Source organism: Oncorhynchus mykiss, chromosome 16, assembly GCF_013265735.2.
Source record: "Oncorhynchus mykiss isolate Arlee chromosome 16, USDA_OmykA_1.1, whole genome shotgun sequence".
Lineage (NCBI taxonomy): Eukaryota > Metazoa > Chordata > Actinopteri > Salmoniformes > Salmonidae > Oncorhynchus > Oncorhynchus mykiss.
Window position 1 is genome coordinate 67,484,028 of NC_048580.1, and position 15,327 is coordinate 67,499,354.

General features: G+C 42.0%; 1 protein-coding gene across 2 annotated transcripts in view; it reads right to left on the reverse strand.

Moving 5' to 3' along the window:
• Positions 1 to 8,624, reverse strand: part of LOC110492592 (short transient receptor potential channel 4-associated protein) — a 20,708-nt gene extending 12,084 nt beyond the window's left edge. Inside the window, exons 1-8 of one of the 2 annotated variants that reach the window (XM_036947601.1) lie at positions 8,472 to 8,624; positions 7,809 to 7,937; positions 7,531 to 7,647; positions 7,369 to 7,426; positions 7,212 to 7,267; positions 6,791 to 6,919; positions 6,344 to 6,545; positions 4,347 to 4,535 (exon numbers count right to left, since the gene is read on the reverse strand). In XM_036947601.1, coding sequence (XP_036803496.1) covers positions 4,347 to 4,535; positions 6,344 to 6,545; positions 6,791 to 6,919; positions 7,212 to 7,267; positions 7,369 to 7,426; positions 7,531 to 7,647; positions 7,809 to 7,937; positions 8,472 to 8,588 — 997 coding nt within the window. In that variant the 5' untranslated portion in view covers positions 8,589 to 8,624. The remainder of the gene's footprint in view (positions 1 to 4,346; positions 4,536 to 6,343; positions 6,546 to 6,790; positions 6,920 to 7,211; positions 7,268 to 7,368; positions 7,427 to 7,530; positions 7,648 to 7,808; positions 7,938 to 8,471) is intronic. The other variant, XM_036947602.1, reaches the window with a different exon arrangement.
• Between the last annotated feature and the right edge of the window lie 6,703 nt (positions 8,625 to 15,327).

The following is a 15,327-nucleotide window of genomic DNA, read 5'->3' on the forward strand; positions in this document are numbered from 1 at the left end:
CAACAGGTGTAGTATACCTTACAGTGTACTGCTGAATACAACAGGTGTAGTAGACCTTACAGTGTACTGCTGAATACAACAGGTGTAGTAGACCTTACAGTGTACTGCTGAATACAACAGGTGTAGTAGACCTTACAGTGTACTGCTGAATACAACAGGTGTAGTAGACCTTACAGTGTACTGCTGAATATAACAGGTGTAGTAGACCTTACAGTGTACTGCTGAATACAACAGGTGTAGTAGACCTTACAGTGTACTGCTGAATACAACAGGTGTAGTAGACCTTACAGTGTACTGCTGAATACAACAGGTGTAGTAGACCTTACAGTGTACTGCTGAATACAACAGGTGTAGTAGACCTTACAGTGTACTGCTGAATACAACAGGTGTAGTAGACCTTACAGTGTACTGATGAATATAACAGGTGTAGTAGACCTTACAGTGTACTGCTGAATACAACAGGTGTAGTAGACCTTACAGTGTACTGCTGAATACAACAGGTGTAGTAGACCTTACAGTGTACTGCTGAATACAACAGGTGTAGTAGACCTTACTGCTGAATACAACAGGTGTAGTAGACCTTACGGTATACTGCTGAATACAACAGGTGTAGTAGACCTTACAGTATACTGCTGAATACAACAGGTGTAGTAGACCTTACAGTATACTGCTGAATACAACAGGTGTAGTAGACCTTACAGTGTACTGCTGAATATAACAGGTGTAGTAGACCTTACAGTGTACTGCTGAATATAACAGGTGTAGTAGACCTTACAGTGAAATGCTGAATACAACAGGTGTAGTAGACCTTACAGTGTACTGCTGAATACAACAGGTGTAGTAGACCTTACAGTGTACTGCTGAATACAACAGGTGTAGTAGACCTTACAGTGTACTGCTGAATACAACAGGTGTAGTAGACCTTACAGTGTACTGCTGAATATAACAGGTGTAGTAGACCTTACAGTGTACTGCTGAATACAACAGGTGTAGTAGACCTTACAGTATACTGCTGAATACAACAGGTGTAGTAGACCTTACAGTGTACTGCTGAATACAACAGGTGTAGTAGACCTTACAGTGTACTGCTGAATACAACAGGTGTAGTAGACCTTACAGTGTACTGCTGAATATAACAGGTGTAGTAGACCTTACAGTGTACTGCTGAATACAACAGGTGTAGTAGACCTTACAGTGTACTGCTGAATATAACAGGTGTAGTAGACCTTACTGCTGAATACAACAGGTGTAGTAGACCTTACTGCTGAATATAACAGGTGTAGTAGACCTTACTGCTGAATATAACAGGTGTAGTAGACCTTACTGCTGAATATAACAGGTGTAGTAGACCTTACTGCTGAATATAACAGGTGTAGTAGACCTACTGCTGAATACAACAGGTGTAGTAGACCTTACTGCTGAATACAACAGGTGTAGTAGACCTTACTGCTGAATACAACAGGTGTAGTAGACCTACTGCTGAATACAACAGGTGTAGTAGACCTTACTGCTGAATATAACAGGTGTAGTAGACCTTACTGCTGAATATAACAGGTGTAGTAGACCTTACTGCTGAATATAACAGGTGTAGTAGACCTTACTGCTGAATACAACAGGTGTAGTAGACCTTACTGCTGAATACAACAGGTGTAGTAGACCTTACTGCTGAATACAACAGGTGTAGTAGACCTTACTGCTGAATATAACAGGTGTAGTAGACCTTACTGCTGAATATAACAGGTGTAGTAGACCTTACTGCTGAATATAACAGGTGTAGTAGACCTTACTGCTGAATATAACAGGTGTAGTAGACCTTACTGCTGAATACAACAGGTGTAGTAGACCTTACTGCTGAATATAACAGGTGTAGTAGTCCTTACAGTGTACTGCTGAATATAACAGGTGTAGTAGACCTTACTGCTGAATATAACAGGTGTAGTAGACCTTACTGCTGAATATAACAGGTGTAGTAGACCTTACTGCTGAATATAACAGGTGTAGTAGACCTTACTGCTGAATACAACAGGTGTAGTAGACCTTACTGCTGAATACAACAGGTGTAGTAGACCTTACTGCTGAATATAACAGGTGTAGTAGACCTTACTGCTGAATATAACAGGTGTAGTAGACCTTACTGCTGAATATAACAGGTGTAGTAGACCTTACTGCTGAATACAACAGGTGTAGTAGACCTTACTGCTGAATACAACAGGTGTAGTAGACCTTACTGCTGAATATAACAGGTGTAGTAGACCTTACTGCTGAATACAACAGGTGTAGTAGACCTTACAGTGTACTGCTGAATATAACAGGTGTAGTAGACCTTACTGCTGAATATAACAGGTGTAGTAGACCTTACAGTGTACTGCTGAATATAACAGGTGTAGTAGACCTTACTGCTGAATATAACAGGTGTAGTAGACCTTACTGCTGAATATAACAGGTGTAGTAGACCTTACTGCTGAATACAACAGGTGTAGTAGACCTTACTGCTGAATACAACAGGTGTAGTAGACCTTACTGCTGAATATAACAGGTGTAGTAGACCTTACTGCTGAATATAACAGGTGTAGTAGACCTTACTGCTGAATACAACAGGTGTAGTAGACCTTACTGCTGAATACAACAGGTGTAGTAGACCTTACTGCTGAATATAACAGGTGTAGTAGACCTTACTGCTGAATATAACAGGTGTAGTAGACCTTACTGCTGAATATAACAGGTGTAGTAGACCTTACTGCTGAATACAACAGGTGTAGTAGACCTTACTGCTGAATACAACAGGTGTAGTAGACCTTACTGCTGAATACAACAGGTGTAGTAGACCTTACTGCTGAATATAACAGGTGTAGTAGACCTTACTGCTGAATATAACAGGTGTAGTAGACCTTACTGCTGAATATAACAGGTGTAGTAGACCTTACTGCTGAATATAACAGGTGTAGTAGACCTTACTGCTGAATACAACAGGTGTAGTAGACCTTACTGCTGAATACAACAGGTGTAGTAGACCTTACTGCTGAATATAACAGGTGTAGTAGACCTTACTGCTGAATATAACAGGTGTAGTAGACCTTACTGCTGAATATAACAGGTGTAGTAGACCTTACTGCTGAATACAACAGGTGTAGTAGACCTTACTGCTGAATACAACAGGTGTAGTAGACCTTACTGCTGAATATAACAGGTGTAGTAGACCTTACTGCTGAATATAACAGGTGTAGTAGACCTTACTGCTGAATATAACAGGTGTAGTAGACCTTACTGCTGAATACAACAGGTGTAGTAGACCTTACTGCTGAATACAACAGGTGTAGTAGACCTTACTGCTGAATATAACAGGTGTAGTAGACCTTACTGCTGAATATAACAGGTGTAGTAGACCTTACTGCTGAATATAACAGGTGTAGTAGACCTTACTGCTGAATACAACAGGTGTAGTAGACCTTACTGCTGAATATAACAGGTGTAGTAGACCTACTGCTGAATATAACAGGTGTAGTAGACCTTACTGCTGAATATAACAGGTGTAGTAGTCCTTACTGCTGAATATAACAGGTGTAGTAGACCTTACTGCTGAATATAACAGGTGTAGTAGACCTTACTGCTGAATACAACAGGTGTAGTAGACCTTACCATGAAATCTTTACTTACAAGCCCCTAACCAACAATGTAGTTCAATAAATAGAGTTAAGACATTTTTTTACTAAATAAACTACAGTAAAAAAATAAAAATAAATACAATAAAATAGCAATAACGAGGCTATATTCAGGGGTGCCGGTACCGAGTCAATGTGTGGGGGTACAGGTTAGTTGAGGTAATTTGTACATGTAGCTAGGGGTGAAGTAATTATGGATAGATAATAAACAGAGAGTAGCAGCAGTGTAAAAACAAAGGTAAATAGTCTGGTGGCCACTTGATTAATTGTTCAGCAGTCTTATGGCTTTGGGGGTAGAAGCTGTTGAGTAGCCTTTTGGTCCTAGACGTGGGCCTCCGATAATGCTTGCCGTGCGGTAGCAGAAAGAAGAGTTTATGACACCATTATTTAGTGATCACACAGGGAGAAGATCTGCTTGCTCATTTCTTTTATAGCCCAATGGGTGATACACTCAGCACTTTGTCAGATTTTTATTATTTTTTTACAGATCTACACATTCACTTTGAAATCAAAACGGCCAAAAGTGGCGAGTTCACATCCCTGAAGATTATGACATCACACGTGACTGTAAAGTGGGTCACATTCTGAACCGTATTACTGACCGTCAGTAATATATCTCAGATGACCGAAGCGTGGCGTGTGGGCATGTGTGTGAGGGAGAGTGCATGTATTATCTACTGGTCTGACCTGTGCTGCTCTGCTCGGCGTCCTCTGTGGCCATCTGCATAAGAGTGTCCAGCACCAGGGCGTTGTCCAGCAAGGTGTACCAGTCCTGAAGCTCCAGCAGCAGGCTGGATGCCCCCGAGGCCTCAGACACCTTCCTGGTAGCCAGCTTACACAGCCGCTCAATGAAGCCCGGGATGTTCAGCAGGGCCACTGATGCACACAGGTGTTCAATGAAAAATAAATCCCATGAATGACTGAAACTTAAGTCCATCTCAGCTCGCGTGCCACATCGCGATTTACTCAACGGAGGGCATCACAGCTTGGTTTTTAGGACTGATTTGTTTGTCAAAACAAAGGGCAGGTATTTGAAACTATATATGTTCATCTAGTTGTGTACGTTCAAGTGTGATCTTCGGTGTTTCTTTAAGACAAAATAATAATTCCCCCCCCAAAAAAAGTGACTGAGAACTTTAACCCCAGCGCACAGAGAGAGAACAGATTATTTCATTATCAATTTACTGTTTCCCATTAAAGTGGCAATCAGCAGTCAAAACAATAACAAAGTGTCGCTGTTTCACTAAAAAGCTGCAACACGGGGCTGGAGAAATGCAACACGGGGCTGGAGAAATGCAACACGGGGCTGGAGAAATGCAACACGGGGCTGGAGAAATGCAACACGCAACACGGGGCTGGAGAAATGCAACACGCAACACGGGGCTGGAGAAATGCAACACGCAACACGGGGCTGGAGAAATGCAACACGCAACACGGGGCTGGAGAAATGCAACACGGGGCTGGAGAAATGCAACACGCAACACGGGGCTGGAGAAATGCAACACGGGGCTGGAGAAATGCAACACGCAACACGGGGCTGGAGAAATGCAACACGGGGCTGGAGAAATGCAACACGGGGCTGGAGAAATGCAACACGGGGCTGGAGAAATGCAACACGGGGCTGGAGAAATGCAACACGGGGCTGGAGAAATGCAACACGGGGCTGGAGAAATGCAACACGGGGCTGGAGAAATGCAACACGCAACACGGGGCTGGAGAAATGCAACACGCAACACGGGCTGGAGAAATGCAACACGCAACACGGGGCTGGAGAAATGCAACACGCAACACGGGGCTGGAGAAATGCAACACGGGGCTGGAGAAATGCAACACGCAACACGGGGCTGGAGAAATGCAACACGGGGCTGGAGAAATGCAACACGCAACACGGGGCTGGAGAAATGCAACACGCAACACGGGGCTGGAGAAATGCAACACGGGGCTGGAGAAATGCAACACGCAACACGGGGCTGGAGAAATGCAACACGCAACACGGGGCTGGAGAAATGCAACACGGGGCTGGAGAAATGCAACACGCAACACGGGGCTGGAGAAATGCAACACGGGGCTGGAGAAATGCAACACGGGGCTGGAGAAATGCAACACGGGGCTGGAGAAATGCAACACGCAACACGGGGCTGGAGAAATGCAACACGGGGCTGGAGAAATGCAACACGGGGCTGGAGAAATGCAACACGGGGCTGGAGAAATGCAACACGGGGCTGGAGAAATGCAACACGGGGCTAGAGAAATGCAACCACTCTAAAATTCAGAAACAGAGCTATGGATGCAAGGACTGACCATCCAAGATATCAAAATTATACTTAGTTTACAAACATCGGAGTAAAACAATCTTATATTTTGGGTTCTGATGGGGTACGACAGTTGAACTAAGCTTATGAGGCATTTATAAGTGATATTCTCAAATAATCAATAGGTATAGATCATTAACCATTAAGTCCAAAAATGGATGTAACTACTGCAGATTGCCCCTTTAACTGAGTCCTAAGGAAACATTGAGGAGTACAAATCCATCATGTTTTAATCTCATTAATCGCTGAGCAATGGAGGGACAGGTAATTTGCAAGGATTTTCTTCATTAAATGCTAGTCATATGAAGCATCATTATATGTGACAACACCTTCTATTCTCTCTCCCTGGTCTGATGGTGAGACTTGTCTTACCCTGGTTGACTTCAGAGTGGGAAGGGCAGAGGTTGGTCTTCTGCTGGGCGTTTTTAGCCAGCAGTGTGTGCTTGTCATCGTTGCCCAGGTCCGGCTCAGTGATGGTGACTGACAGGATGCGGCAGAAGTTGGCCAGCTGCTGCTGGTTGAAGCTCTGGACCAGACTGGGCAGGTTGGGGATGCCCTCCAGCTGGATCATCTCCTGGAGCATAAAGATGAAGGTATAAGTTATTAGGGTCATTCCACTTCAAACTGGCAAAGGAATAATTATTCTGGAATGCTTCTTATCTGTTTCTAACTACAGAAACCATTTCATCTAAAATGGTGGGTGTCATGGCTTGCTGAAATGTCATGGAACAACTCTAATGTTTTCGTGAATCTTTTGGCCATGACCAGTGGTAACTGCAAATATGTAAGGACTGACATAGTGATAGTATGCATCCTTACCTTCCTGACCCCAAGAATGTCCTCAATCAATGTGGCAGTTTGCAAAAATGTCTTCTTGTTTGACATGAGCGTAAACAAAAACATGACAAAGTCATCTCGTGATGCCAGACTTTTAGTGACTCCTTCCATCTGAAAGTGAGGGAAAGCTCATGATTAACCTTCCCCGACTAAAAGAAAGGAAAGAGGGTGGACGCCATCCTCCGTCAGACAGTGTTAAAGGAAAACTCAACCCAAAAAACAATATTTTGGTATTTGTTTCATTAATCCATTGTTGACATAGTCCCAAAATGTTTTGCATGTCAGCAATCAAGTTTTCATGATATGTAACTTTCATATGATGCAGCGTTTGGCATCATACGGAGAGGATTTCTGTATTTCTTACATGTAATTCAAACACTTTATCTAAGGCATTGATACTTACACATATACAACAATTGTACAGAACACTTAAACAATCCTTGACGAGGTCATCACTCACTGTAATGAGAACACATGTTAGAATATATATTGAAGGCATAAAAAAAAAATTGGTTCCTCACATTTGCAAAACTATGACAAAGGAATGTAATATTGTTTACTTTTCGGGAAATTGGTCTGCGTGGTCAGGGTGGGTCTCATCAGAATCTCCACTAGTAACTGAGGACAAAGGAGAAATTAAAACCCTGACTGACATAGCAAATATGGTCACTGACAAGACCGTCGGCTCTATATGCCTTTGTTCCAACATGTTGGAGACTCACGTCAACGCCGCCAAAGAGGTCAAAGGTGTATGTGTTGGGAGAGGTGGACTCCTGTGCTGTTCTCCTCTCCTCTGTCACAAAAGACATTGCCTCCATGGAGAGAAAAGATGCCACTTCCTACCACACCATACAGAGAACACAAACACGTCATGAACAACATCTGTCAGCTCAGCAACAATCACCATCACAGCTACCACGAGGAAAACAAACCTGAAACAGTCGCCTGTAAAGAGGGGCATTACAACGCCAACGAGGTCAGGGAAGAGTAATTATTGCACCTTGATAATGGAGTGGATCTGGGAGAGGTCACTGTTGAGGTGACTGCTGTCATACAGTCTCTGCAGCATCACTGGAATCCCATGCCACTTGGCCTGATGGTCCCTCTCTTGAAGTAGGGCCTCAGACATCTGAGGACAAGGAGGGAACACCATAGGAACAAGAAAATGTCAAGGATAGGGAAATGCAGTACATAAATAAGTGATCCCCCTCTGAGTGTATATTAAACAGACAAGATACACACACACACACAGAAACACACGTCATTGCCCTAATTTGAGGGGCTATACCAGTTGATGTTTAAAATGTGATAGCTGTAGCCTGGAGGGGTTGCTGTGACAACTTTTCCAGTGATCAGCAAGGAAGCTAGCGGACATGGGGAAGGAAGTTTATTTTTCTTCATTCACCATGGAGTGGAGTTTAGTCCGCTACAAGAAACCCATCCATCTTAGTGAAGTAGATAACGTAATAGCTAGCATATTAACTTGTTAGCTAGCTAATAAAAAAAACTACCTACATACACTTCCACTACATTAGCTAGCCGTTTGCACAGCGCTCCGTTCCGCGTAGACGTAGCTAGCTATCAACCTAGCTAGCTAGGTTTTCTCCGTCCCAAACCCTTACAATCTCAGCTTTTAGGAAGGATTTATAAATGTGTATTTTACCTCTGTGCCTCGACTAAGTCCCCCGCCACTAATTTGTCCATGTCTGATCCTTGTAAGTATGTTTTTATTACTATTTCTTCGGGTCCGAGAGGGCCCGAGTCGCTCTGTTGTCGCCATACTTCCTCTTTCGCTTGTCTAAACAGGAAGTTACGGATCGTCGACGGCAGAGTTCTCACAGACAACCTAATGGTGCGCAATAGCAACTACAATAATTGTCTAACAAGAAATCGTAATTATTCAATAAAAAAGGTTGTGGGTGGCGTATTTTTATGGTAGGTGGAAGAAGTTGAAACTTTGTAAATTGCTAGAGTCTAGTGTTGAAAAATGGAGACTAATGTAGTAGTACAAGTACTAGTATTATTTGTTGTAGTGGGATAGTGGCCGTTAGTGGAATAGTTACAGTGGAAGTAAATAGTGAATGCAGTGGCAGTGAAATAGCCAAATGACTGTAGCCCAGTGGTAGTTTAGTAGTGGTAGCAGCTAGTTATTGCAAAAGTTATTGTTATGAATAAGTACACCTATAGTGAAGTAATAATTTGGGTTAGTTTATGATGTGTGGTTAGTGAGTGTGATACTGGGTAAGTTTAGTGAGCTGTGTGAGTGGCCTAAACTCAACAAAGGCATTGAGTGCGAGACCTGCATGTGATTTATTTTAGAACGCATGTAATGTTTTGAAAGACAATGACCCACCGAAGCAGGGCGGGTGGGCAGTGAACGCTTTGTTTGCGTTTTTATCCCTGGCTACATAGTCTCACAATACACAATACAAATGTTTCACTGCTTTGCGCATCCTGTCCTCTCTGCCCACTACTATGAAGGCCTACCCTGGCCAAACCCTAACCTGGATGGCGCTGGGCCAATTGTGCGCCTCCCTATGGTACTCCTAATCATGGCTTGTTGTGATACAGCCTGGAATCGAACCAGGGTCTGTAGTGACGCCTCCAGCACTGACATGTAGTGCTAGACCCCTGCGCCACTTGTGAGCGAGCCCCCATGGACATACTTCAACATTAACCACACGTAGCTACATTATTGAACACACATTTTTCAATCCCCAACTTGTAGTAAAAAGTAAGCAGAAGATTGGTAGAATATATTATTTAATGTAACTGGACAAAAGCTATTTCAAACACTGAAGTGTTTTTGTATGTTAACCCATTTTATCAATAGTAGTGGTAAACATAGCGAGCATATCAACATTAACAGGCTAGCTACATTTTTTAAAATGTTAGTAATTTAATACGTGCTCTTATCCAGAGCGACTTACAGTTGAGCACATACATTTGATAACTTTCCCCTACTGGTCCCGGAGGGAATCGAACCTATAACACTGGCATTGCAAGCGCTACCAACTGAACCATTTGGGACAAATCCGTTTTGTAACAATACCAGAAATGCTGTCAATTGTCGTGGTAATTATTCTAATCAAAGGAGAGACTTTTAGATTTCTTCAAAACCATCTAACTTTATTAATAATGACTGCAGTAATGGAGCGTTAACGGTAACGCTATGTTGTAGAGTTACCATCACTCATTCATATATCTTTATGTACATATTCTTCATCCCTTTACGCTTGTGTGTATAAGGTAGTTGTTGTGAATTGTTAGGTTAGATTACTCAAATCAAATCAAATCAAATGTGTTCGTACATTAGCTGATATCTCATAGTGCTGTACAGAAACCCAGCCTAAAACCCCAAACAGCAAGCAATGCAGGTGTAGAAGCACTCGTTGGTTTGTACTGCATTGTCAGAACTAGAAGCACAAGCATTTCGCTACACTCGCATTAACATCTGCTAACCATGTGTATGTAACAAATCAAATTGGATTTGATTTGTAACAGATAAAAGAGCCAGGTGCTAATCCTAAAGCACCAAAGAAGGCTTCATCCTCAACCACCAGAATCAGGCAACAAACAAGCCGATAACCACCTGGTTATTTTAAAGATGATATGGTGGAGTTTCCCCCACCAAAGCCCACCGGCTAGCCCACCGGGGCTCAAAGCGGGGATGGATCAACTGTACGTTCCAGCCATCAACCATCCCGTCCAAGCCAAGGACCGGAAACTGCTTTGGAACAGGGGAGTGGTCTACGGGAAGAACCAATGGAAGAGGTACAGTAGAAGTCGGAAGTTTACATTCAATTTAGCCAAGTACATTTAAACTCAGTTTTTCACATTTCTTGACATTTAATCCTAGTAAAAATTCCCTGTCCTAGGTCAGTTAGGATCACCACTTTATTTTAAGAATGTGAAATGTCAGAATAACAGTAGAGAGAATTATTTATTTCAGCTTTTATTTCTTTCATCACATTCCCACTGGGTTAGAAGTTTACATACACTCAATTAGTATTTTGTAGCATTGCCTTTAAAATGTTTAATTTGGGTCAAACGTTACGGGTAGTCTTCCACAAGTTATTTGTTTCTGGCCATTTTGAGCCTGTAATCGAACCCACAAATGCTGATGCTCCAGATACTCAACTAGTCTAAAGAAGGCCAGTTTTATTGCTTCTTTAATCAGGACAACAGTTTTCAACTGTGCTAACATAACTGCAACACGGTTTTCTAATGATCAATTAGCCTTTTAAAATGATAAACTTGGATTAGCTAACACAACGTGCCATTGGAACTCTGGCCATTGGAACTCTGGCCATTGGCTTGTATGTAAGCATTTCACGGTAAGGTCTACACTTGTTGTATTCGGCGCATGTGACAAATCCACTTCAATCAGTGTAGATGATGGGGAGACAGGTTTAAGAATGATTTTTAAGCCTTGAGACAATTGAAACATGGATTGTGTTTTTTGTGCCATTCAGAGGGTGAATGGGCAAGACAAAATATTTAAGTGCTTTTGAACGGGGTTTGGTCGTAGGTGCCAGGCACACCGGGTTGTGTCAAAAACTGCAACGCTGCTGGGTTTTTTACGCTCAACAGTTTCCAGTGTGTATCAAGAATGGTCCACCACCCAAAGGACATCCAGCCAACTTGACACAACTGTGTGAAGCATTGGAGTCAACATGGGCCAGCATCCCTGTGGAACGCTTTCGGACACCTTGTAGAATCCATGCCTCGGTACTGGTACTCCTTGTATTTAGCCTTGTTATTGCTGTTTTATTATGTTCATATTTCATTTTTTTTATTTAGCTAAGTTCTCTTACTTTTTTACTCTGCATTGTTGGGAAAGGACTCGTAAGCATTTCCCGGTAAAGCATTTAATCGCTGCATGTGATGAATACAATTTTATTGATTGATTATCATTAATTTATAAGTCCAAAAATGTATGTAGCAACTGCAGTTTGTAGTGGAAGTGTTTTTTTTGTGTGTGTGTTGAATTTAACTGCTAATTTGCTATGTGAGGCCTATTTGATAGAATATACTGTAATGAAACAGCAGGGAGCAGGTCTCGAACTCACGACCTTCGAGCCCGAGGTCCGGCGCGCTATCGACTGTGCCGCAAAAGCACTAATTCGCTTGACTTTGATATGTCATGTAACTATTTCGTCTTGCTTGCCCTTGAAAGGTCCAGGTACAGTGCCTTGCGAAAGTATTCGGCCCCCTTGAACTTTGCAACCTTTTGCCACGTTTCAGGCTTCAAAACATAAAGATATAAAACTGTATTTTTTTGTGAAGAATCAACAACAAGTGGGGCACAATCATGAAGTGGAACGACATTTATTTGATATTTCAAACTTTTTTTAAAAGTATCCAATAAAAATATCCAATAAATGTCGTTCCACTTCATGATTGTGTCCCACTTGTTGTTGATTCTTCACAAAAAAATACAGTTTTATATCTTTATGTTTGAAGCCTGAAATGTGGCAAAAGGTCGCAAAGTTCAAGGGGGCTGAATACTTTCGCAAGGCACTGTGTGTAGAAAAGTATATTCTTGCCGGCTTGCCTACATGTCCTTTCAACTTTCCGGAGATCTAGCTGGGGAGACAACCCTACCAAATAAAGTAGCCTATGGCGATATCAAAACCTACTTATATTTTATTATTGACGTTTTTATTCTGATACGCGTTCATTTCTGTACTATACTCTTCCTATTTGATTCTATTGAATTAAAGTTTTTTTTATACAAATGCAGGAGAATATAATAGCTGTTATTTGGACGGATACAGCTCACTAGTCCTTACTACAAGCTAACAAGCAAGCTTTATGCAATACACGTAGCTAGTTAGATACAAACAAGTCACTTGCCGGCGATTTGAACACACATTAATGTATCAAGTAACTGGAGCCCACAGCTTTCCATCATCATAGCGGCGTAATGGCCTGAAACCATAAAGTTTGTCTAATCTGGTCCTTGGGCAGTTGGTAACTTAATTTGCTGGTCTTTTCTCCTACTATCGTTCAAACAAAACGGTATGCAGCAGCTTTTCAGCATCTTAAAAGGATTAGTTAGCTAGTTGAAGACGATGCCGTTGAAATCATCTCTTTGGCTGATAATAGTACACACACTTTTTCTATGTCATGACTTACCTGGACCACCCATTGAGATGTGCCGTTTGTTAAGTACATCTGGTGTTAATTGAGGTGAAAATCAGACTGGTATGCCACTTTAAAGCCAAACGTTTCAGGAATGGAGGAAGCGTGGTGATGGCATGTTGAAGTGGGCAAGCAACCAGTAGGGTTTGTGGGGCTTGTGATGAGCCATACTCCTTAGTTTGTGAATACCCTCAAAGACAGGGCCACCAACAAAACATGTTGACAATGGAGCAAATGCATCCTGTGACATTTTCACACGCAAACAGCACTTGATTTACGTGATCCACGTGTAGTTAAGTGATGACTCAGTGGCAGAATTGAGTTCCATCAGAGTGGCCAGGCTCTTTACAACATGATGGCAAATTCAGCACGCTGATTGGTGTGCGCACACACCCACACATTATCGTTTTTTTTTCCAACAGAGGCACTTGAAAAGTTAAGTCCAACATCAGGCAAAGAAAAATCCATGCAAGATGGAAAGGGTTTAACAACTTTCATTTCCTGAAAGATATGAGGAAACAAAGAGAGGTAGATTAGTAATATACAGTGGCCTTCAGAAAGGATTCACACCTCTACTTTTTCTACATTTTTGTTGTGTTACAGCCTGAATTTAAAATGTATCAAATTTAGATTTTGTCACTGGCCTACAAACAATACCCCATAATGTCAAAGTGGAATTGTGTATAGAAATGTTTGCACATTTATTGAAAATGAAATACAGAAATATTTGATTTACATAGTTATTCACACCCTTAGTCAATACATTTTAGAATCACATTTGGCAGCGATGACAGCTGTGAGTCTTTCTGGGTAAGTCTAAGAGCTTTGAACACCTGGATTGTACAATATTAGCACATTATTCTTTAAAAAAGTCTTCATGCTCTGTCAAGTTGTTTGTTGGCTATTGCTAGATAGCCATTTTCAAGCTTTGCCATAGATTTAGAAGCTGATTTAAGTCAAAACTGTAACTAAGCCACTCAAGAACATTTAATGCAGTCTTGGTAAGCAACTTGTGTATTTATGTTTTAGGTTAATGTCCTGCTGAAAGGTGAATTTGTCTCCCAGTGTCTGTTGGAAAGCAGACGGAACCAGATTTTCCTCTAGGATTTTGCCTATGCTTAGGTCCATTCCTTCTGCTTAGGTCCATTCCTTCTGCTTAGGTCCATTCCTTCTGCTTAGGTCCATTCCTTCTGCTTAGGTCCATTCCTTCTGCTTAGGTCCATTCCTTCTGCTTAGGTCTATTCCTTCTGCTTAGGTCTATTCCTTCTGTGTCACGTGTCTTCAAAATCGAACCCAGAAGCAGACCAGGACAAGGAGAGTAGGAAGAAGGTGAGTATTTATTTACAAGTGAATGTGAATGGGTAGATATATCCAGGTGGCGTTGCGGGTAGCGGTGGTGAGTTGATGGGAGTAAATAGGTGGATCCAATGGGGAAGCGGAATCCTCCGACGACCAGGCGGGAATGGGGTAAATGATCCGGGTGAGTAACTGAAGACAGAACAAACGGAGGTAAGTTCAAGGCAAGCAATACGTAACAAACAACAAAACAAATTCTATCAAACTTGAGGCTGATACTCTGGCACAACATACTGTTCATGGCTAACGATCCGGCAGCGAATGGATGTCAGGTCCGGGCTTATGAAGAGGAGAGATGATGATCAGGACCAGGTGTGCAGATAGCTGATGGGATACAGGTGCGGGTAATCAGAAACCCCAACTGGCTACATTGCCCGGCAACCAGACAGGGTGCGTTCCAGGACGCCGGAAAAAACACTCCAGGACAGAACATAGGCAAAAAAACAGACTCAGGAAACGGGATTCGTGACATTCTGCTTAGGTCTATTCCTTCTGCTTAGGTCTATTCCGTTTCTTTTTATCGTCCAACGTATGCACCGAATTGTATGCATAGGTGGCTTGAACGAAATGGTAGCAGAAGGTGTATGTTGAACTTTTTGTTCCACACATTTTGCGCAAATATACTATAGGTGTGATCAAGGCATTATTTGACTTAATAAAATATTTACTCCTTTACTTATTTAGGCTTTCCACAACAGAGGTTTAGTTTCAGTTTGTCATATGTAATTCATTTGTAAAAAATGTCTAAAAACATAATTCCACTTTGACATTATGGGGTATTGTGTGTAGGCCAGTGACACAAAATCTCAATGTAATAAATAAATTCAGGCTGTAACACAACAAACGTGGAAAGTCAAGCGGCGTGTAAAAGTCAAGCGGCGTGAATACTTTCTGAAGGCACCTGAAGGCATCTCCAGCTCTGTAAAACTGTTTTCCTTTTGCATTGTTGATCAAATGTAAAGACATGAATTACGCACAAACGAATAGTGCACAGCAACCTAAACATTAAGAACCGG